At 43.7% G+C, this 24,514-nt stretch overlaps 1 protein-coding gene and 1 long non-coding RNA gene across 3 annotated transcripts; one reads left to right on the top strand and one right to left on the bottom strand.

Moving 5' to 3' along the window:
• Positions 1–3,450: 3,450 nt before the first annotated feature.
• On the bottom strand, positions 3,451–19,380 carry LOC113959416. Of its 2 annotated transcripts, none has more exons than XR_003531801.1 (3): positions 19,232–19,380; positions 5,834–6,020; positions 3,451–4,189 (listed from the first exon to the last, which is right to left on the bottom strand). It is a non-coding gene; the product is annotated as an uncharacterized LOC113959416 (long non-coding RNA). The 2 variants fall into 2 exon arrangements; XR_003531802.1 differs by lacking the exon at positions 19,232–19,380 and adding an exon at positions 16,839–17,101.
• On the top strand, positions 7,684–24,274 carry LOC113959412 (myosin-1B-like). The gene is made up of 38 exons (XM_027668431.1): positions 7,684–7,902; positions 7,991–8,134; positions 8,226–8,382; positions 8,931–8,958; positions 9,057–9,171; positions 9,254–9,346; positions 9,984–10,047; positions 10,140–10,238; positions 10,332–10,435; positions 10,516–10,654; positions 10,895–11,058; positions 11,101–11,250; positions 12,198–12,368; positions 13,317–13,623; positions 13,716–13,801; positions 14,251–14,338; positions 14,437–14,554; positions 15,079–15,202; positions 15,288–15,424; positions 15,522–15,777; positions 17,705–17,947; positions 18,053–18,229; positions 18,314–18,459; positions 18,547–18,637; positions 18,725–19,114; positions 19,358–19,484; positions 19,721–19,839; positions 20,130–20,326; positions 20,747–20,930; positions 21,017–21,182; positions 21,339–21,463; positions 21,657–21,965; positions 22,399–22,602; positions 22,891–23,016; positions 23,110–23,280; positions 23,369–23,473; positions 23,614–23,709; positions 24,119–24,274. Exons 1-38 carry the CDS (start codon positions 7,699–7,701, stop codon positions 24,272–24,274), a joined length of 5,880 nt encoding a protein of 1,959 aa, XP_027524232.1. The 5' UTR covers positions 7,684–7,698.
• Positions 24,275–24,514: the final 240 nt, after the last annotated feature.

Below are 24,514 nucleotides of genomic sequence, written 5' to 3'. Positions count from 1 at the left end.
CGCTCCTCCTAATGCAGCCCAGGACACCATTAGCCTTCTTCTGCAGCGAAGTTACTTTGCTGGCTCATATTTAGCTTGGTGTCCACCAGGATCTCCAGGTCCTTTTCTGCACAGCTGCTTTCCAGCTGGGTCATACTGGAAAATCTTGGTGCTTGGAATTGTTCCTCCTCTCCAGGTGTAGGCTCCTTGTTGAGCTAGGTGAAGTTCCTGTCAGACCATTTCTCCAGCTTGTCAAGGTCCTCTCTGGATGGCAGCACGATCAGCATTATCAGCCGCTCCTCCCAACTTTGTGCCATCAGTGAACTTGCTGAGGGTGCATTTTGCCCCATCATCCAGATTACTAAAAATGTTAAACAGGACTGGACTCATATTGACCTCTAGGGTACACCACCAGCTATTGGTCTCCAACTAGGCTTTGTGCCACTCAGCACCATCCCTGAGCCTGGTCATTCTGCCAGTTTTCAATCCTCCTCACTGTCTGTTCATCCAGCCTACACTTCAACAGCTTCTCTACAAAGACCTTATGGGAGACACTGTCAAAAGCCTTCCCAAAGTCAAGGTCAACAATGTCCACTCTCATCTACCAAGCCAGTCACTTCATCATAGAAGGTGATAAGGTTGATCAAGCATGATTCCCCTTGATGAAACCATGCTGACTACTCCTGATTATTTTCTTGTCCTCAAGGTACTGCAAAATGGTTTCTAGGATCAGTTGCTCTAACACCTTCCCAATCGATTCAGGTGAGGCTGACTGGCATGTAGTTCCCTGAACCCTCTCTCTTGCCCCCCTTGATGGCAGGAGTGCCATCTGCCTTCCTTCAGCCTTCAGGCACTTCTGTTAATCACCATGATAGATCAAAGATTATCAAGAGTCACCTCATAGTGACATCAGCCATCTCTCTCAGAACTTGTGAGTGTGTCTCTTCAGGGCCCATGGATTTTGTGTGCCCAGTTTGCTTAAGTATTTCCTGACCTGCTCCTCTTCCATCAAGGCCATGTCTGCTTTGTTCCAGACTTTCTCCCTGCTCTCTGTGCCATAAGTTTCACAAAGGTCTTACTACCAGGATTCAGTACCTCAGACTTTTCCATGTCATAAGCCACCAATGCTCTGTCCCCATTCAGCAATGGTTCCACATTTACCCTAGTCTTTCTTTTGTCACCTAAGTACTTATGTAAACCCTGTTTTTCACATCTTTTGCATCTTTGGCCAGATTAGGGTTGGCTGAACCACCCTAGAGCTAGTATTGATTAGCATGGAGAAGGCTCTGGGGAGACCTCACTGCAGCCTTCCAGTACTTAAAGGGACCTTACAGAAAAGAGGGAGAGCAACTTTTTCCATGGGCAGATAGTGATAGAATAAGTGGGAACAGTTTTAACCTAAAAGACGACAGTCTTTAGGTTAGCTATTAGGAAGAAATTCTTTACTCAGAGAGAGGATGGTGAGGCCCTGGCACAGGTTGTCCAGAGAAGATGTGAATGTCCCAACTGTGAGGGCCCTGAGCAATCTCATCTAGTGGGTGGCATCCCTACCTATGGCATAAAGGTTGGAACCAGATGGTCCTTAAGGTTCCTTACAACCAAAACCATTCTATGACTATATGATTCAATCCCATTTGGGCTTTGACTTTCCTAAGCTCATCCCTGCACGCTCGGACAGGTTACCTATCCTTGCTTCCACATCCATATGCTGCCTTTTTGTGCCTGGAGTTTTGCCAGGACCTCCTGAAATCTTCTTTACCTGAATTACTACTCCATCCTGATCATATGCCTCAATAAAGGCAAACAGTAAAACTAACCATCGTTACCCATAGTTTCACATATTTGAGTCTTACATGTTAGAGTTCTGTCAGGTAAGGATTAAATACTTCTGGCCTTGAAAAAAGCATGTGTCATAGGTTTTCTTGCTCTAAAAAACCAAGTAGGGAATTTTTCTTTCCCCCGTCTCACTGTAAAAGAAAGATGTTGAATGGGGGAGGGTGGTTTGCCTTGGGTGATTGATCCACACAGAAAACTAACTGACAGAACTGCATTCCAAGCTGATGGCCCTCCTAAGACTGTGGGGAAGGGTGATGAGGTTTTTTAACTTCTCTCCTGGGAAAACAGCGTCACTTCACTTTTGCCTTAACTCAGGCAAGGTGTGTGTTGGAAAGGCTCTGAGGTCGTTTTGTTCTCGACCTGGTCATCTGCCTGTTTTATGGCCCCGACTTGCCTGCACCCTGTTCTGCCCCCAGCCCAGATCTGCTCGGATTTCATCGGAGAGGTTTGACCCATCTGCAGAGGAACCTTTTTGGGGAGGAGGTCGCCCTTTCCCTCCTCTGCTCCCTTGTTTGGCAGTGGTTTGTGCCCATCGACAAAAGGGGGGAAATGCTGGCCACAGCCAGCCGCAGACAGTGTGAGTTTCATGGGAAGAATCCCTCTTTTCCCCTTCCCCTTCTCGGGGAAAATCTCCATTTTTGGCTCCTCCCGTGCACTGGGGCCCAACAGCGCCCCCTGCTGGCCAACACCGAGCACTGCAGGCTCTGCTCCTCCAGGGATCCATCAGCGCCCCCTGCTGGTCATCCTTAGAGTTGCACCAAAGGGCAGAAAGTACTGAACTGTTTCCTTTTGAAGGGGATTTTTGGGTACAGGATTATTGTTTGGTTGTTTTTGTGTTCTTTTGTTCTTCTGCCAATACACATATACCCTTTAATAAAGGGTTGTTATTTTTTCTTTCACCATACTTCCTCTACTGGAGCCTCTTAATTTTAGATTTACAAGTGCTTAGAGGGAGGAGTTTGGTCTTCCTCATAACTCATCCTCCTTAGCAAAACACTTCAGTCTCATTAAACTGAGACAGCATGTCTACATATCTCAAGAATATCCTTGATGACAAAAAATTGTTCTTGGTGGGAAAAAGTAAATTTAGAATAGCTGTGAGAGAAGTCTGTGATACTTACACTGGAGAAAAAATACCCATGAGTGCAAAGTTATCTACACAGGAAAAGCAGACCTAACTATCAAATAGAGTATGGACAGTGTTCAGATTCATGGTAGTGCAGTATTAACACTGCATATTGTCAGATCATGGGAGAAAGAATGTAAAACCAGAAATTACAGAGGATAATGTCAGAGATAATGAGAACTAAATAGTGATTTCTGTACAAGGAGAGTTAAGATAGATTAGTACTATTGGCCTTGTTATGTGAAGAGGTATTGTTGATTTTTTTTCTAGTGTGGGACGAATTAAGTATTGACAGGGAAATAAGTACCACTAAAGTAAAGATTTTTCAATCAATTTATTTAATCTATAAATAGCATTGTCAGAGAGATCTTTGAATGCCAAAAAGCAAAATTGGTCTTAAATTGATTAAATCAAAGGAACAACAATCTAGCAAAGACTCTTGAACACAGTCATGGGTCCTGCTATGAATCTCTGAACTCTGGATTTACAGAATATTGGAAGATACACAGATGAATGTTATTTTATATTTATATCCAAAGATGGAATACAATGTAAAGAGCACTTAGAATAGTTCAAGGTAGTTCTTCTCTCTGACATACTGTGCTATATTATGTTACAACTGAACAAAGTGAAACAGAGTAGTATTTAATAATCTAATTGAGTTCAGCAGTGCAGACAACAGTGAAATCCACATATATCCAAGATCTGTAAGTAGAGAGCTCTGTGAAAGGACAACTGTCATCAGACTTAGATCGGCCTCAGAAAAAGTTAAGGTATGCACCCAAATGTCACTGTGCTTGCCCAGTGAATGGTTGTCCCTGCTCCCTTAGCTCAGATTCATGGAGCATCTATGGCTTACAGTTACTAGGGGTTACCCTCATTCCTCTGGTCATCATTAGCTGCATGTCCTGTCTTAGGAACCTTCTCATATTATTTATAGGAGATTTTTTCACATAGCTAGTCAGAGACCAAAATTTTCTAATTATATCCAGTAACATCACTTTCCAGTTTTCAGTTCATTCAGTTTGCCAGACAATGCTTTGCCAAAGACAAGGTTTGCCAAAAATGCTTTGCCCAAAGACAGAGGAGGCATCTGCAGCATGCACTGCCCAGACTCTATAAAAGTGTTCTTGAAATTGTGCTCTCCTGTCTCCAGAGAAAACTTTATGGTAAGTGCACGTCTGTGGTTGGCAGAAAGGGACAGTTTCCCTGCAGTCGATGTCCCGCTTCAGCCCTGCTGTCCTGTATCTGTACCTGCAAGGATTTGATATCTATAAGATAAAGCATGTTGGTATTTTCACTTTGAGACCTGTCTGTGGAAGTCTGTGCAGCAGTAATGAGGAATCTGCCATTTCTGCTTTACAGCACTGATCATCTTCCAGCCTGCAAGGCTCTTCCCCTAGCATAAGAGGTAAGAACCTAATTTACTCAGACTTAAGGAACAGAGGAAAAGGTGGAAGATTTCTGTAAACAGATTTCTTCATGGTGACAAATTTCTAAAAAATTTTGTAGGCAATTGCTATATGCCCATATGTTCCTGGCCACTGTTCCTTTATGGTAAAGGAAACATGCTGATAGTTCGGGAGGCTGTTCATGGCAAACAAGGTTTCCAAGGCTGTGCTTGAAGTCACTAGCCACTGATGACATGCCAGGAAATGCTTCTTGGGGATTCCTCATGTTTAATTATGGAATAGTGAGGTAAATGATCTGTTCTGGCATGAAGTCCAGACAGATAGAGCCAACCAATAGAACAGACTACATCAAAATCTTACAGACTTGTAATAAATTATATGTATTACTGTATATGAAACTGGCCAAAAAATATAAATGAAAATACTTCTCAGATGATACTGCAGGGTTATAATCTGCATGTGGGCCTCCTAGTAGGAAAATTGGTAAAAATGCAGAAGTAACTAACCAACTAACAAACACACGAAAAAGAAGGGGGATGTACTTCTCCTATTCCTATGAAACAAAACAGAGAAAAGCAGAGGTTCTGCACATTACTAGGACTTCTGCAAATGTTTGGTAACATTTTGGTTATTTAGGTAACTAAAAGTTATGACATGACATCTAATAAACCTGTCTGTTTGTCTAACTTCCTAGAATTTCAGATGCTTTCTATTTCTGGACATGTGGTATTCCTTTAGAAATTCAGTATTGCATTTAGATATCCAGCTTTGACTTATAAATTCTTAAACTAAGATTTCTAGATTTGCCTGTAGTTATTTTCACAAACAATTAACATACAAAGAAATAACTGCTCATGCAGTATTTTAATCTAATGTATTATCTGTCCTTATACTTGCTCACACACTGCTTCCCAGGGTTAAGTCACTTGCAACAGATTTGTACCTTTGCCAAGGAAATATCAGTGAACTGAGTTAAGGTGAGTGCCACAGTAAAATTTAAGCATGAAATCAAATAGGAAGTAAACTATTATTTAAACAATAACATTTTGGACAATGGAACATGAAGGGGATGGGTGGAAGTCTTTTTTTGTTCACACAGAACAAAACTCTAAAATTTCCGGTATGACTTTCATAGATCTTTGAAACAGTTCTGTTGTCCACAGACAGGATTATTTCTAATTTGGACCTGGGTGTATCTCTCCATTTAAACCCCAAAACAAATTTATGTGTATCTCTAAGAATACACATCTAAAGGACATAAATTGATAGCAAATGGGGTCCAGCTAGCACAGACTAGAAACAGCCAACAGCACACCCAACATTCACAGATAGTTTCAACAATAGGAAAGTGATTTTACACATCTACCCACACTTTATAATCACAACCTATTCTAAAAAATTAGGAGGATGGAATATAAGCTTCTTTTAGCCTCAGGGGTTTAGATTTGCCCCCAGACATGCTTTAGATGTTTGCCCTTACCACAAGGTTGGATGACAATTCTTCATCACAGGACCGACCTTTCTGCTGGAGGAGGTCTGCCAGTGTGAAACCCAAGAAGGCAACATCCATCAGTATGGCTAGAGGACAAGCAGGATGGCAGTTTCTAGAAGGATGTAGTTGTTTAGCTTCCACACTTACTGTTTCTGTCCCTAAAACTCCCTGTTGACTGACACAGAGAGAAAAGGTGCAACGCTTATTTCAAAGACTGATGTTACAATGACGAGCAGCTTAAATGTTTTTGTACGAGAAGCCAACAACTCTAGCAAATGATTCAGAGCATCAGCAAAAGCCATTATGCACTGGATAGTCCTCAGAACACCTTCTGGACTCACCTATCTCTTTTGTATATATGCAAGTAAAGCTTTTAATATCTTTATGGTTTAGTGGTGTGAATGTTCTCCTCCTGTGCATGGAGCCTCACTGATGCTTCAGTTCCAATTTGGAACCCAGCACTTAATATTTACTTGCAGAAGGACACAAAACATTCACAGCATTATTTAAAGCTTTGAACTTAAAAAATTGCAATTGCTCTATTGCTATTGCATTTAATCCCAGCAGCATTCCTCCACAAATGCTTTCATTTAAAATTTTCCTGGTGAAATCTCCAATCTTCTGGGGCCCATCAATCTAACTGAAAAGAGGTATTTTTGAGGAGGAATTGGGGGTCCTAGAATTTAGAAGTTGCCCTGCTCAGCTTGACAGGGCACAAGTGACTTAACCATTTCCCAAAGTTATGTAGATGTCTAGAAAGGTAAAAAGAAATACAAATCTTTCCTTTGTTACCTTCCAAAATTTGAATTACATTATAGAGTACATCAGAACTAGAAAGATTTCAGTGCTGGAGCTTGATATCTATCATCATCACTAGCAGCTCAAATGAAGTGGGTAGATGACATCAAACAGAGGGACTTGTGAATATGCTACAAAGTTATGTTATCCTGGAGAAGGTCCCCAAAAGACTTCATCCTGGAGCCAACAAGAACTTCACAAATTTTAGAAAAGGCAGTGTAAAGTTCCATATGTAAGAAAGAATAGCCCCATAAACAGGATACCTTGGCTTTCATTTGTCTGGAAAATGACTTTGTGGAAGAGGGTCTTGTATCCTGGTGCATGTGTCAGAGTGTGCCTTTGGAGGAATGAAGGTCAACAGCACATGGTCAGACACTCAGAACAGCATAGCCATCAGGTAAATAGGAGCAATTCTTTCCCTGCATTCAGCTCCCAGATCTGGGGCACTGTGTTCAGTTTGCTGTTTCCTGGTGTCAAGAAAGACAGTGACATTCTGGAGTGAGCCTAGTGGAGAACTTCCAACATTGGTAGGAGAAAATTATGTATGAGGAGAGGATGAGGTTTGTCTAAGTTGGGGATGAAATTAAAAAGTATTTATCTTACTCTTATCTTGTCATTGTAACAAAAAGGAGGTGGGTATATTGTAGAAAGAGCCAGAGTCTTCTCAGATAGGCAGAGTGAAAGGCTGAGGGATAATAAGACATGGGTTTCAGCCACAGATATTTTAATTAGGTAATAAATAGGGGGGAAAAGTCACCAACTTGGTCATCAGACATTACACTGGGATGCAGAGGGACTGATATTGAGAAATATCAATTCTTGGACATAATAAAAACTTCACTGGAAAAGCCTCTTGGAACGTGGATCCAACATTTGTCCTGATTGCACAGGAAGGTGAACCAACAACTGCCTGAGAGTCTTCCTAAATCACACATTCTATTTCAGTTTGAGTCTATTGATAAACTGTGAGGTAACAAAAAACGTTGACTGATTTGAGTAACATATCTCTCTTCCGCAGTGTTCTCTGCTGACAAGCTCCACCAAACAGTGCAGCCATGTCATCAGATGCTGAGATGGCCATTTTTGGAGCAGCAGCTCCTTACCTCCGGAAGTCAGAGAAGGAGAGAATCGAGGCCCAGAACAAGCCTTTTGATGCCAAGACATCCGTCTTTGTGGTACATGCAAAGGAATCCTTTGTGAAAGGGACAATTCAGAGCAGGGAATCAGGGAAAGTCACTGTCAAGACTGAAAAGGGAGAGGTGAGTGAAAAACAAACCGGAAGGACAACATTTGATTCATATGCTGAGTTTTCAGTTGACATATGTGCATCTTTTGTTTCCTTGGCAGACCCTGACCGTGAAGGAAGATCAAATCTTCTCCATGAACCCTCCCAAGTATGACAAAATCGAGGACATGGCCATGATGACCCACCTCCACGAACCCGCTGTGCTGTACAACCTCAAAGAGCGTTACGCAGCCTGGATGATCTACGTAAGTGGCAGCAGCAGCTTCCTTTGGGCAGCTGGAGGAACTGCTCTGCCAGGCCCAGGGGAAGTCAACGTGCTGTGTCCCTTCCTCGCAGACCTACTCGGGTCTCTTCTGTGTCACTGTCAACCCCTACAAGTGGCTGCCCGTGTACAACCCGGAGGTGGTGTTGGCCTACCGAGGCAAGAAGCGCCAGGAGGCCCCTCCACACATCTTCTCCATCTCTGACAACGCCTATCAGTTCATGCTGACTGGTGAGTGGCTCTGTCTGTCTCAGAGAGATTGGACCATTAAATTCTCAGCAATATGAAGGGACTTCTTCAAAGCTTTCATGGTTCTGACACACATATTCATTATGGGGTTTACTATCTTCATAACATTGTTTCTACTGTTTGAAATGAAAGACACCTCTACACTCTGTGAGGTGTTTTGACATTTTGCTTGTTTGTTTCCTTTAAGTGCATGCTATGCAGGTGAGGGACTTTAAGGGTGATCCCATCAAAAACACATTTTAAAAGCGGTCACAGAATTACCCTTACAAATATGCTAATATTTTCCTAATACATCATTAGACTTCTATGTTGGTCATAGCATTAATTACTGTTACCTTAAACAGGATTTTTTCACATTAGTCTTTCTAAAAGGGAAATATAGTATCAGAGATAGTGTGTTGGGAAAAATGATAAGTCAAATGGACTAGGTGTAACAAGGCATAATGTCATAACCTACATTTACTGAATTAATTTTCAGTCTTTTGACATTCTTTATTTATAAAATTTGGTTTTTTTTGCGTCTTCCCCAGATCGGGAGAACCAGTCCATCCTGATCACGTACGTACACCCCCTGCTCGGGTCCCTGAGGGGCTGCCCAGGGCCAGGGCCCCTCCTGCCTGACCACACGCTCTCTGCTTCTCTCCTTACTCTGACAGCGGAGAATCCGGTGCCGGGAAGACTGTGAACACAAAGCGTGTCATCCAGTACTTTGCAACAATTGCAGCCAGCGGGGACAAGAAGAAGGAGGAGCAGACATCAGGCAAAATGCAGGTGAGGTCCCTGTGGGGGTAGAAACTTGAAAATTTCAAATTTATTTAGAAGCTAGATCATGGCAAGAAGATTTCCATTTTAGGGGACACTTGAGGATCAAATCATCAGTGCCAACCCACTGCTGGAGGCCTTTGGAAACGCCAAGACCGTGAGGAATGACAACTCCTCGCGCTTTGTGAGTTTCTGATGTCATTTATGAGGGAACAAGAATGTCAGAACAGATACTGTCACTTCTGAAGTGTCACAGTCAGATGACTGTATTCATTGAACTAATGTTTTCCTCATATTTTTGACAACTAGAAATTAACTAGACTCTCAAATTAAAAATACATCTTTGGAAGTACAATACAGCACACAAAGGGGGATAATTGAAATATGTTTAAACATCTATAATATCTATCTATCCCCGAAACTGAGAAAGTAACAGCTCACTTCTGTTTTCCACAAGACCAAAAAAATCCCATTAACATTTAGACCACCAAAATCCACCTTCACAGCATGCTCTCTGATTAAAAAATGGCCTTCAGATTCATCTGTTTTAATTGCAACATAAATGACCCAATAAAAGGTTTTCTTTGTGGTTTTCTTGTTCCTGTGTATTTACAGTTATTCATTAAATAATATTTGGTAATAAAGCTCCAATATTTACCCTAGTATTGCCAGTATAGAGAGTTTCTTGGAATTGTTTTTGTCCTGTTTTGCTTTTTTAAAGAAGAAATAAAATCCAAACAACTACTACATTTGAAGCCTGTCGTCTATGAAGAACATCTTGGTGAAATTTAAAAATGCCTTTTTTTCTTTCCTCTCTAAAGGGCAAATTCATTCGAATCCACTTTGGGGCCACGGGCAAACTGGCTTCTGCTGACATTGAAACATGTAAGAGACCTCCTGATCTGATCCCATTCCTTCCTCCCTTTCTACCTCAGTGTTCCTTGTCAGTCCTAACTCTGTCCTGCCATCCTTGCCAGATCTGCTGGAGAAGTCCAGAGTCACTTTCCAGCTCAAGGCAGAAAGAAGCTACCACATCTTTTATCAGATCATGTCCAACAAGAAGCCAGAGCTAATTGGTAGGAAGTATTAGAAAGTGTTTGATAAAATCTGAAGATATTCAACACTTATCTTCATTCTCACACCCAGATATGTCCTATTCCTCTTTACAGACATGCTCCTTATCACCACCAACCCATATGACTATCAGTTTGTGAGTCAAGGTGAGATCACTGTTCCCAGCATTAATGACCAGGAAGAGCTGATGGCTACAGACGTGAGTGTCACAGAGCATATTGGTGTGATGAAAGTTCCTTTTAATGGCCTAGAGGTTTATTTGTCTGATTCTGTTGCCAGAGTGCCATTGACATCCTGGGTTTCACTGCTGATGAGAGAACAGCCATCTACAAGCTGACAGGGGCTGTCATGCACTATGGGAACCTCAAGTTCAAGCAGAAGCAGCGTGAGGAGCAGGCAGAGCCTGATGGTACTGAAGGTATCAGCAAAATCTAGAACTCTCAATAACAGAATCAGTTACATAGCTGGCAGTTGGCGTTCAGGTATTTTGCCATAATTTACTTTCACAAAGACATAAATCTCAGCTTCCAAAATATTCTAAATTTCCCTTTAAGATGTCAAAAAATTTCACTGCTGAATCCTACAGTGACATCTTACAGGAGATCCACCTTCAATTATCACTTATCCTCTGTCACTGTCTCCCTTTCTCTGTGTTCAGTTGCTGACAAGGCTGCCTACCTGATGGGTCTGAACTCAGCAGACCTGCTCAAGGCCCTCTGCTACCCCCGAGTGAAGGTGGGGAATGAATATGTGACCAAGGGCCAAACGGTGCAGCAGGTAACAACAAGCCTGGGAAACTCTACCTTAATTTACTCTCTTACTGTGTGTACTGTTTTCCTTCTGCTCTATTCTTCTTTGTTTTAGGTGTACAATTCAGTGGGTGCCCTGGCAAAGGCTGTCTATGAGAAGATGTTCCTGTGGATGGTTGTTCGCATCAACCAACAGCTGGACACGAAGCAGCCCAGGCAGTACTTCATTGGTGTGCTGGACATTGCTGGCTTCGAGATCTTTGATGTAAGGAACACAGAAATCACAGGATAATCTTGAAAAGGCAGTTAGGCATCAACTGAAGCTGGAGACTTGTAGGGGTTTTTTTTCAAACATTCCATTCACTTGCAATTTCAAATTAGTATTGCATTACTTGGAAAATTTGTTATTTTCTGGAAATGTTTTCCTTCCTTGTATATGTCAGTGCTTTTTCTCCAAAGCAATCTGTGAGCTTCAATGGAGCTTCATTTAATAGCTTTATGTGATACACAAGGAAGAAGCATCTGCCTTTTATATAATTAGCACAAATCTTGCAGTTTTTCAATAATTTGAACTTATTATTAAAAAAAAATCCACTGACAAATAATGCATAAATATCCAAGATACAATATTACAGAGTGTAAGAAGAGAAAGGTAGACTTAGGTCTCACATCACAGTTTGTCAAGGCTTTGGAAAAAGAGAGCAATATATGTCCTTTGCTTCTTAAGAGTCAAAGGGTGATTCCATCAGGAAGAGTGCATCAGTTGTTTTAATTGAAACTGACATGTTCTATAGACATTTGCGAAATGTATCTGAATCCAAGCCAGGAATGGCAAACACTGTCAATGTCTAACTTTTTTTGTTAGGGCAATGGGAAAATGCACATAATATGAGAAAAAATAGTGATGTAAATTGTGCCTTGATAGGGATAAGAGTACCTAATAATTTTGGAATTTGATTTAAAAATAAATAATATATTTAAACATCATCCAAGTAGCAAAGAAAAAAAAAGGCAAAAAACCCCCCACCAACCAAATAAAATACCTTCAAAAATAGTTAATTGGATGTTTTAACATTTAAAAAATATTTGTGTTAATTGGGCATCCCTGCATGGGTTTCTGCGATGGGATTCTGAGTGCGAAGAAGAAAACTTTACAGGGAGCCCTTCATCTGGAGAATAAGTAAATCTTGTCTTTGCATTGTCTTTGGGCAGTTCAACAGCCTGGAGCAGCTGTGCATCAATTTCACCAATGAGAAACTGCAACAGTTCTTCAACCACCACATGTTTGTGCTGGAGCAGGAGGAGTACAAGAAGGAGGGAATTGAGTGGGAGTTCATTGACTTTGGGATGGACCTCGCTGCCTGCATTGAGCTCATTGAGAAGGTGTGTTGATTACATTTAAGATTTAGTTACCTTCTTTGTGACAGAATTTCAGGATTTTTCTTTAGCCTTACTTTTTCTTGCTCTAATGCTTCACAAACCTATCTCTTATTATCCATTTATGTTTCTGGTTCTTTCTATTTGAAGTGCCTTTTTATTTCAAATATTGCATGTATTCTGAAAGGAAGTTCTAAGCACCTTTGTGATTAGCCTACAAATGAAGTACCTTTAAGTTATCCATTAACTGCACTGCTATGCATTTTAAAAAAGCTAACTGTAATTTTTCTTGTATGGTAATAGAAATATTAATGTAATCACACATAATTGGATGACAAGGATTCTCCGTAGGTTTGCTTTCTAGACTACAAAGATGAAAGATCTCGTTTGAGGAATCTAGACACAATTTTAATATTATGATTTCCATATTAATACTATGATTTCTGAAACATAATTTCTAAGAAAAATAATAGATGCATATAGGAAAAAAGTACTGATTTAACAGGGATCAATAAAAACATCACTATAAGCAGACACTGTTTTTGTGCAACATCCTCTTGTATAGGAACAGAAAGACAGATATATTTTCAGAAAAAAAAAGAGTAGGACGTAGCTGAAAGATCTGTTAATCTGTGGCAATAAGGTCAATTTTAGTAAGACACCTTTGACTATACAGATCACTTTGTAAAAATGTTAATGTAAAAAAAAAATCATCAGTTTCAAAATTACTCAGAAAATGGTGTTTGATTATTTTGACACTACCAGTCACGAAATGGATTAGTCAGACACAAATTCACATTTTGTCTGGAACCAAGAGTGCAAAAGTTGACAAAGATTTGACCCATGTTTTATCCGAAAATTCCACTAATTTCTCAGTTTCCTGTGTCTCCCTGCAGTCCCCTTCTGAAGGCAGATCCGTATTTTATCACTGTTATTTTTTGCTGCTTCCCCCAGCCTATGGGCATCTTCTCCATCCTGGAAGAGGAGTGCATGTTCCCCAAGGCAACTGACACCTCTTTCAAGAACAAGCTCTATGACCAGCACCTGGGCAAGTCCAACAACTTCCAGAAGCCCAAACCTGGCAAAGGCAAGGCTGAGGCCCACTTCTCCCTGGTGCACTACGCTGGCACAGTGGACTACAACATCACTGGGTGGCTGGAGAAGAACAAGGACCCCCTGAATGAAACTGTCATTGGGCTGTACCAGAAATCATCTGTCAAGACTCTGGCCTTACTATTCGCCTCTGCTGGGGGAGAGGCAGGTCAGTTCCCTGAAACGTCATCTCTTTGATGCACAGTAAGTAACTGATTCCCAAAGCAACAGATTTTATCTTCATTATCTTCATTTTATCAGAGGCCAGTAGTGGTGGTGGTGGCGGTGGCAAGAAAGGTGCCAAGAAGAAGGGTTCTTCTTTCCAGACTGTCTCAGCTCTTTTCCGGGTATGGAAAAAATTCTTTTCATTTATGCAAAGAATTATTCTGCATTTTTAACTGGTTCAGACACGGTAAAAAACAAAAAAACACAACCAATTGACCAATCAAAAGAGATTCCAAACACATATGACTTCTCATTAGACCATCATTAAAAATAAAAATAAAAATATTATGGAATTAAAAATGGTTGTGTAAAGACCTAAACTTGCGCTCACTGCAAACGTAAATTTTCTCATAAAAAGTGCCCACTTTCTATCCTTCATTGGATTGATACTTATCCTACAAGATGATGTTTAATGTTCAGAATTAGAGGAGACTGAGCTATTGATAGAGGTATTCTCAGCCGACAACTTTCAGCCTCTCCATTGATGTGCCTTTCATGCTAAGTTCAAACAACAAGAAGGGTCATTTTTTCCACGTTTCTTACACATACTCACTAAGTGATGAACCCACAGGAGAACCTGAACAAGCTGATGACCAATCTGCGGAGCACTCACCCCCATTTTGTGCGCTGTATCATCCCCAATGAGACCAAAACACCCGGTAAGATGCTCAAGTAGGAAGAGGATTTGCTCTGACATCCATTCCCCTCCGCACTGGAATCTGTGCCACTCCTTTGTGCTCTGCTCTGCCTTGCTCAGGTGCCATGGAGCACGAGTTGGTGCTGCACCAGCTGCGCTGTAACGGCGTGTTAGAAGGGATCAGGATCTGCAGGAAAGGGTTCCCCAGCAGAGTCCTCTATGCTGACTTCAAACAGAGGTAAGAGCTATCAAATTAAGAGTGTCAGGTGTCCTCACCGACCACTGTCCGTCACGCAACTGAGCTTTGCCAGGGTCTCTGAGTACGGAAGCACAGTAGAGCGACACAAGTCACTGATTACAAGATTAAAACCAGCAGTTTGGGATGTGGTTGCAATATGTTCTCAGGTAAAAATTACAAACTCTCTCAGAGTTCTTTGGTCATTGTATCAGCTGCAAGTTTCAGGGGACAAGGCTTTCCGCCTATACACATAGTGGCAATGTTCCTCTGCAGCAATTTTCTACAGCACAGTTTAAGTAAAAAAGATATGGATTGAAGTGACTGGAGATCAGTGCCCTCTTTTCATCTGTGACTGGAAAAGTTTCCTTGATTTTGTTATCCTCATGATAAGGGTATCTCTAAACAAGGGACGAAATTCCAACTTCCTCAGCCTGATTCTGCTGCAACACTGATGTTGGTTTCAATAAACATTATAACCTTACGACTTGACATTGCCTTCTTTCACATTTCCTCTAATTCCACAGATACAAGGTGCTTAATGCCAGTGCCATCCCAGAGGGACAGTTCATCGACAGCAAGAAGGCTTCCGAGAAGCTCCTTGGCTCAATCGATGTGGACCACACCCAGTACAAATTTGGACACACCAAGGTACAAACCCCCCATTCCCTCACTCACTCCGTACCTGTGCTTTGCCCGGCTTGACAGTGATGTGCTGCAACATTCCCTCTCTAAGGTGTTCTTCAAAGCTGGGCTGCTGGGGCTCCTGGAGGAGATGAGGGATGAGAAGCTGGCACAGCTCATCACTCGCACACAGGCCTTGTGCAGAGGTTTCCTGATGAGGGTGGAGTACCAGAGAATGGTGGAGAGAAGGTACACAATCCTTGTCTTCAAACTCACTGTGGTTGGAGGAAAGTGTTGACACTTTTCAAACTGAAAATATTAATTGTACATTTGAATTATGCTCCAGAGAGTCCATCTTCTGCATCCAGTATAATGTTCGTTCATTCATGAATGTCAAACACTGGCCCTGGATGAAGCTGTTCTTCAAGATCAAGCCCTTGCTGAAGAGTGCAGAGTCTGAGAAGGAGATGGCCAACATGAAGGGAGAGTTTGAGAAAACCAAGGAAGAGCTTGCAAAGTCTGAGGCAAAGCGGAAGGAACTGGAGGAGAAAATGGTTTCTTTACTGAAGGAGAAAAACGACCTGCAGCTCCAAGTGCAGGCTGTGAGTATCACCATTTATTTTCCACTCGAAAAAAGGCTTATCTTTCACAGATAGGTGGTCAGACAGGTCTTTTATGAACAGATGTTCATCATCATCACGGCTAGGCTTCGTGAATGAAGATTTAGGATGGCTCTACCCACATTTGTTACAAGCGCGCTGGTTGTTAAAAAGGCCAATACAAGATAGACAGGTCCGGTTGCAAAAGGCACAGCAGAAGGACTCTTTAGGTGGTAAATTCTGCAAGAAACAGTTCTTTCTGCATTGTCTTTTCTCCTCAAGAGAGATCCTGCGTGCATTCTCAAAGGAAGTAGCAGCGTTACAGATGGTGTGTCTCTAGACCTCCCGATTGGAGGCCAGAGTAGACCAGTTATGTTGATCAATATGGCCAAGGCTGAGATGTTGTTTCAGGGAGTCCTTGTATCTCCTCTTCAGGGCTTCTCTCTTGCAGCAGCCAGTGGCAAGTGGGGGGCTGAGGGGTCTCGGTCGGGCTGGGGCCTTGGGAGGTACCTGAGCCCCAGGTGGGTGCAGGGGCCAGAACAGTTTGGTTTTGGTTTTGGCTCACCTGCAGCTACTGCCCAGGTTCAGTATGTTTTGGATATATTTATTACATCCTGAAAGGGTGATCAGGACAAAGGGATGTTCCTGGGTATTTCCCTGGGAATAAGTATAGATGAGCAGCAGAAAAGAAGGGAGTGAAAGGTTTGTCCTAACTGTTTTAATGAACAGATGTTAGTTATTTGTTAAATTATGGATCATATTGAACATAAGGTGGGAGAAACTAGTGTCTTACAATAGCATGGTGAACTCAGCTAGTAGAAGAAGTAAGGAGCTACAAGTGGGAGTAGGGCTCCTGCTTTCTGGGATAGACACATCTATAAATAGCCAAGATTAAATACTCAGGACAAGATTGTACCTGAACCCCCCAGCTCCATTTGAGCAGGTGAGCTCTGCAGGAAGTAGCTCTATCTCACCAGGGCGAATTGACTTCAGACAGTAAGTCCTAGAATTCAAATTGGTGGTTGTAAATTCAGCCACTTAATAACAAATGGATAATTGCTCACCCAGGATATGGGAAATATGGCTTGAAATTTCTCCTCAGTCTAAAAAGGAATTAAGCCAGAGCTCCTGCTTCTGAACTATAGTCTCACATCCCAGGCTTGTGCTGTTCAAGGTATTGGACTATGTTTCCCTTGGAAAATGAAAAGAAACAGGTAGATACACCCTGCTGCAGGCTGACATTGAACCTTTCTCCGCTGTACGAGTCCTATTCATCATGCTTTAATCCATAACCCTTTCATGTAAAACCTGTATACAAAATTTGAAGAACATATGTATTTATAATAATATTAACCCATCATCTCTGGGTAGGCAATTCATAACTATGTATTATTCAGACATAATTTAATACAATGCAGAATAACAAAGTAAATGAGTAATCGAGCAAAATATTTAATTTCTGAGTACTGCAACGATTTGCACCTGCAAGCTGGATTTTTTACATATGCCATAAGTGGTAGATTTATTATTAACGATACCCCATGTACCCTGCAGGCACATATAAAAAAATTAAAAACACCTTCCAGAAAGGAAATTCACTGATTGGTATGTATGAAGCAAAAAGCTTGCAAATCCATTTCATTGGAAAATCAGTGACAGAGACGATCACTTTTGTGATGCCTTTAAGTGCATGAGATATTCTCACAATTGTAAATTATGACAAATAATTTTGAAAGAAAAAAATTGAAGGCTTCCAAACAGAGAATTTGCAGATCCATTTCCCAGACAGAAAACCTGAAAACATTAAGCTGTTGGATTGGAAAGGCTATTTCAGACATGGTTTTTATATCTATCAATTTAGTAAGATAAAAGATACAGAAGAGGAACTTCAAAACATGATAAACATCTACAATCTGTGTCTCCCCACCAGGAAGCAGATAGCCTGGCTGATGCTGAGGAAAGGTGTGACCAGCTCATCAAAACCAAAATCCAGCTGGAAGCCAAAGTTAAAGAAGTGACTGAAAGGGCTGAGGATGAGGAGGAAATCAATGCTGAGCTGACAGCCAAGAAGAGAAAACTGGAGGATGAATGTTCAGAGCTGAAGAAAGATATTGATGACCTTGAGCTAACACTGGCCAAGGTGGAGAAGGAAAAGCACGCAACTGAAAACAAGGTACGAGGCAGAAAATCTCACCCACACGCCAGAAAAGAGTCCCGTGCTCTTCCAGGACTTCTGTATCTACTTCCTTGACTTACGCTTGCTTCCTTCTTCCTAAAGGTGAAAAACCTCACAGAGGAGATGGCAGCCCTGGACGAGACCATCGCCAAGCTGACAAAAGAGAAGAAAGCCCTCCAAGAGGCCCATCAGCAGACCCTGGATGACCTGCAGGCAGAGGAGGACAAAGTCAATACACTGACCAAAGCCAAGACCAAGCTGGAGCAGCAAGTGGACGATGTAAGCCCACGGACACACAGCAGGAACAGACAGGTATGGAGTTTGAGCTGGCTGGTGGAGCACTGATGGCCTTGTTCTGTGTAGCTGGAAGGGTCCCTGGAGCAAGAGAAGAAACTGCGCATGGATCTGGAGAGAGCCAAGAGGAAACTGGAAGGAGACCTGAAGCTGGCCCAGGACAGCATCATGGATCTGGAGAATGATAAGCAGCAGCTGGATGAGAAACTGAAGAAGTAAGTGTGGCCCTGGGGCACCTCAGTGCTGGGCTGCAGCTCTTGTCTTTTTCCTTTGAGCTGTAATCCACTTTGCTTTGCCCAAAGGAAAGACTTTGAAATCAGCCAGATTCAGAGCAAAACCGAGGATGAACAAGCCCTGGGCATGCAACTACAGAAGAAGATCAAGGAGCTGCAGGCAAGTGTCTACCCTTCCCCTGCCTACCCCAGGCTCGGCTCAGGGAGGAGGAGGGCACGGGTGTGAAGGGTCCCTCGTGTTCTCCAGGCCCGTATTGAGGAACTGGAGGAGGAAATCGAGGCCGAGCGAACCTCTCGCGCTAAAGCAGAGAAGCATCGGGCTGACCTGTCCAGGGAGCTGGAGGAGATCAGCGAGCGCCTGGAAGAAGCAGGAGGGGCGACGGCAGCTCAGGTGGAGATGAACAAGAAGCGGGAGGCAGAATTCCAGAAGATGCGCCGGGACCTCGAAGAGGCCACGCTGCAGCACGAAGCCACGGCTGCCGCCCTGCGCAAGAAGCACGCGGACAGCACAGCTGAGCTGGGGGAGCAGATCGACAACCTGCAGCGCGTCAAGCAGAAGCTGGAGAAGGAGAAGAGTGAGCTCAAGATGGAGATTGATGACTTGGCCAGTAACATGGAGTCTGTCTCCAAAGCCAAGGTATGGAAAAATGGACTGTAAACCACTTGAAAATTAATTCCATTGAAATACATCCTTTCAAATTACAGCCTGGTTACCATCTAACTCCCTGTCTCTCTATGGAGCTGTGTTTCTTACCTTCTAACATCAAGCAACAGTCCAGACCGTGCAAGTCTGTTCATGTTTTTCTGCTTAGAGTCCCGCTCTTCTGAATAAGAAGGCGTCTAGATCCTAATCTTCTTTCATTCTCTGTGACCTCGACAGGCAAATCTGGAGAAGATGTGCCGCACCCTGGAAGACCAGCTGAGTGAGATTAAGACAAAGGAAGAAGAGCATCAGCGCATGATCAATGACCTCAATGCTCAAAGAGCTCGTCTGCAGACAGAGTCAGGTGAGAAATAAACATCTGCATTTGCAGATCAATAATCTCAGAGAGTTATTGCAAAAATTACTCTTCTGGCCACGTGTTCTTTCCAACATTCTGTGTCTCCCCTCTAATAAGAAATGCTTGAAATGGGATCATAAGTTTCAGCAAGGACTGCTAACAGTTTGGTTTTACAGCCCCAAATGTCCACAGTAGCGTCATCAGTGGCAATAAAAGTTTTGCGTATCCGCAACCTTTCCCAGGTGAATATTCACGCCAGGTGGAGGAGAAGGATGCTCTGGTTTCTCAGCTGTCAAGAGGCAAACAGGCTTTCACCCAACAGATTGAGGAACTCAAGAGACACCTAGAGGAAGAGATAAAGGTGAGAGGGATTTCCATACTTTGTTCTGTCCATCAGATCCCTCCTCTCTAAGAGGTACTTCAGATACTTACATGACTACTGAGCTATCATGATGAGACAGGGAAAAAAAAACATTTAGGTAATTTAGTGCTTCTCTTCTCACGTTAGCTTCTCCCTAGAATTTATCCATTATTCTCTTTGTCAGTCCCCACTGTCATTTTGCATAGAAGAATAATACAGTGTCCCATTAATATTCAGTCAGATTTCCCAGGATATTTCTGGTCTGTGACTCAATACTCTTGTTGCTGCAGGCCAAGAACGCCCTGGCCCACGCCCTGCAGTCCGCTCGCCACGACTGTGACTTGCTCCGGGAACAATATGAGGAGGAGCAGGAAGCCAAGGGGGAGCTGCAGCGCGCCCTGTCCAAGGCCAACAGCGAAGTGGCCCAGTGGAGAACCAAATACGAGACGGACGCGATTCAGCGCACGGAGGAGCTCGAGGAGGCCAAGTACGTGGGCAGGGTGGGGAAGGCTGGCAGAGACTAAAACCAGAAAATTGAGGAGACCACTGTGATATCCAGGAAGAAGTCAGTCTCCTGGTTTGGGGTTGGGTAAAAGGAGAGTAGCAAATAAATTCTGTAATGCACGTGGTTTGGAAAAAAAATTCACAGGCAAACATTTAGGAGGCAGGAAATGACAGAGAGAAACAATCTAGTATGTAGACAAATAGAAAAGGAACGTGGACCACAGACTTTGAAGTGGCTAACCACACTGTTGAGAAAAACACCACAGAACTGAATTTCTCCTTGACTGATGACTGTGAGCTCTAGTTACGATTGAAGTGGTAAAACATCTTGTTCTGAAAAGCCCATCAACCACACACAACAACCTCTCCTTTGCTCTCATACAACTAAATGTGCTTAACACAGGAAGAAGCTGGCACAGCGCCTGCAGGATGCAGAGGAACACGTTGAAGCTGTCAATGCCAAATGTGCCTCCCTGGAAAAGACAAAGCAGAGGCTGCAGAATGAAGTGGAGGACTTGATGATTGATGTGGAGCGATCCAATGCTGCCTGCGCTGCTCTGGACAAGAAGCAGAAGAACTTTGACAAGGTCTTTTGGGCTCCAGCCCTGGGACTCCTGGGCAGAGCCTCCCCCCAGGATGGCCACATCCCTACTCACGCCCCGTTTCTCTTCAGATCCTGGCAGAATGGAAGCAGAAGTATGAGGAAACGCAGGCTGAGCTGGAGGCCTCCCAGAAGGAGTCTCGCTCCCTCAGCACGGAGCTGTTTAAGATGAAGAATGCCTATGAGGAGTCCTTGGACCACCTGGAAACAATGAAGCGGGAGAACAAGAACTTGCAGCGTAAGTCCCTGGCCCTCTGCTCCGGGATGGGCTTTCTCACCACCTGAGCATTGCTGCGGGGTCTGTGCCTGCAGCTCTGCAAAGATGCCTGTCACCCTGGTGGGACAGGGCCCTTCCCATTCTGCTCTGGGCCTGAGCAAGCCATTGTTCCCACAGAGGAGATTTCTGACCTCACGGAGCAGATTGCGGAGGGAGGAAAGGCAATTCATGAGCTGGAGAAAGTCAAGAAGCAAATTGAGCAGGAGAAATCTGAACTGCAAGCCTCTCTGGAGGAAGCTGAGGTACCTGGCCAGAATCATTGCTGTCTGCACTAAATGTGTGAGCAAGGCAGAAACAATGCTAAAAAGGCCTTGCTTCTGCTGTGTTCTGGCTGCGGAGGGCAGCCAGCTGAGATTTCCTGGAATATTCTCTAATTCCCTAGAAAGCAAGCAGTAGGTTTATCAGTGTTCCCCACATTTGTGTCCACTTGTCCAGGCCTCTCTGGAACATGAAGAGGGGAAGATCCTGCGCCTGCAGCTGGAGCTCAACCAGGTGAAGTCTGAGATTGACAGGAAGATAGCAGAGAAAGATGAGGAGATTGACCAGCTGAAGAGGAACCACCTCCGAGTTGTGGAGTCCATGCAAAGCACCCTGGATGCTGAGATCAGGAGCAGGAATGAAGCCCTGAGGCTGAAGAAGAAGATGGAGGGAGACCTGAATGAAATGGAGATCCAGCTCAGCCATGCCAATCGACAGGCTGCTGAGGCACAAAAGAACCTGAGAAACACACAGGCTGTGCTCAAGGTACAGCCCAACAAATCAGGTTCTCACTGGTTTCTGACACAGCTGAATATCAACGATGAAGGAATGGGACTGCACAAACACATCACTCGGTTTTCAGGATTCTCCACAGACTTCTGTGGTCCCCTTTTATTAACCTCTTCGGGTAAACAGCACCAGGTGTTGCCATTCAGTTAACAATAATTCCCAAGACTTTGGTGACCAGATGTTTTGATTTCACACATTCACACACTATCATTCTGTGATTGTATAAACCATGCACATTATCATGCAGACCATTAAGTGGTTTTCTGATTTTGGAACACAGCACTCTCTTTGTCAAAACATGATCAAGGCCAAAATACTTGATCAAAATATTTCTATATTGATATTACAATGGAAAATAAAAGAATAGGAAAAGTATGCCTCCCAATCTGTCTTTTTTTTTTTTTACAAGGACACCCAGATCCATTTGGACGATGCTCTCAGGACCCAGGATGACCTGAAGGAGCAGGTGGCCATGGTGGAGCGCAGAGCAAACCTGCTGCAGGCTGAAGTTGAGGAGCTACGGGCAGCCCTGGAGCAGACGGAGCGGTCGAGGAAAGTGGCTGAGCAGGAGCTCCTGGATGCCAGTGAACGTGTGCAGCTCCTCCATACCCAGGTCAGGGCAGGGAGCAAAGGCAGCTGTGTTGACACTTAACAAACCCAGAGAGCTGGAATATACCAGGGGACAGGCAGTACCAGAATGGCCTCTCTACTGCTGTCCACAGGGAAAGGCATGTTCAGTGTCCATCACCTGAGCCCACCACTGGCATTACGTAAACAACCACTGTACAAAGAATTCCACATTCACAATTGCCGATGGAATGGGAAAGACTTGGCTCAGGCAGCAGGTTTGTTATTGGAGACCTTAGAATAAAAATCTTGCCATGTCCTTCCTGTTGCACAGAACACCAGCTTGATCAACACCAAGAAGAAGCTGGAGACAGACATTTCTCAGATTCAGAGTGAAATGGAGGATACGATCCAGGAAGCCCGCAATGCTGAAGAGAAGGCCAAGAAGGCCATCACAGATGTGAGTCGGGGCTCCTTTCATTGCTGATGGGGGATGTATTCTCCCCAAAGTGTCTCCAGCCCCACAAGGGCTTTGACCTTTTGCTCTGCTCAGGCGGCCATGATGGCAGAAGAGCTGAAGAAGGAGCAGGACACCAGTGCCCACCTGGAGAGGATGAAGAAGAACCTGGACCAGACGGTGAAGGACCTGCAGCTTCGTCTGGAAGAGGCCGAGCAGTTGGCCCTGAAGGGAGGCAAGAAGCAAATCCAGAAGCTGGAAGCCAGGGTGAGTAGGGCTGTGTTGGTGCATGAGTGACCCCGTCTCTTGGAGAGACACCCCCAGGGAAGCTGCAGGGACGGGCTTCTCATTGCAGGTGCGGGAGCTGGAAGGGGAGGTTGATGCTGAGCAGAAGCGCAGCGCTGAAGCCGTGAAGGGTGTGCGCAAGTACGAGAGGAGGGTGAAGGAACTCACCTACCAGGTAAGGCTGGAGGCCTCCTTGCATTGATGCACCCTCATTCCAGGAAACAAAAGCTTTTCACCTGGACTCCATAGGTAAATGTTATTCTCTGGTGTGCAGAAAGCACTCATTTACTCTTTCCTGGTTATCAACCACTCTAGTCTGAGGAAGACAGGAAGAATATTCTCAGGTTGCAGGATCTGGTGGACAAGCTGCAAATGAAGGTGAAATCCTACAAGAGACAGGCTGAGGAAGCTGTAAGTATTGCTTGGAGAAATAGTAAGTGTTGCTTTCTGTGGGTGTCACACAGGTGTTGAGGAGATGAATATCAGAATTTGGAAAATGCCAAGGACCATCAGTTGTACCATTCAGGGGCTTTGTCATTCAGATACACCCCACTAACATATGAGCACCAAACAAGTGGCAGAATAAGTACATGAGCGACAAATCCAAGTGACAAAGCTGTTCCTCATGTATGACACAGTCCTGGTGATGCTTTTCCCAGAGGGGTCCTGGGAAGGGGAGGATGAGGAGGTTGGGGTGAGCTGACGTGTGAGCAGTGGTGGAAGGGGGACGGAGGTTTGTTCCTCCCCCCAGAGAAGAGGTGCAGGAAGAGTGAAATCCCTGCCCTGGGCTCCTCACCACCAACTCCCTCTCCCCACACAGGAGGAGCTCTCCAATGTCAACCTCTCCAAGTTCCGCAAGATCCAGCACGAGCTCGAGGAAGCCGAGGAACGGGCTGACATTGCAGAGTCACAGGTCAACAAGCTCCGAGTGAAGAGTCGGGAGTTTCACGGCAAGAAAATAGGAGAGGAAGAGTGAGGATGCCACGAGGCATCCTCAGTGACCTGAGGGCCGCAAAAATATGAACCCTTTGTTACTTCCTTCTGCCATGAGTCTTTATAATCATGTCATATGTAGAGAATAAAGGTCATAGATTCTTTTGCATGCACATCTAAGCACTGCTTTCAGTAGTTACAATTTAATTCTGAAGTTATTTAAGTATTGATTGTTTTCAAACAATTAATTTTCAAGAATAAGCCTCTGAATTGTCTGGAGTAA

Source organism: Corapipo altera, unplaced genomic scaffold, assembly GCF_003945725.1.
Source record: "Corapipo altera isolate COAL_440 unplaced genomic scaffold, ASM394572v1 109, whole genome shotgun sequence".
NCBI classification, from domain to species: Eukaryota; Metazoa; Chordata; class Aves; order Passeriformes; family Pipridae; genus Corapipo; species Corapipo altera.
This window is presented reverse-complemented; position numbering and strand designations above follow the sequence as displayed.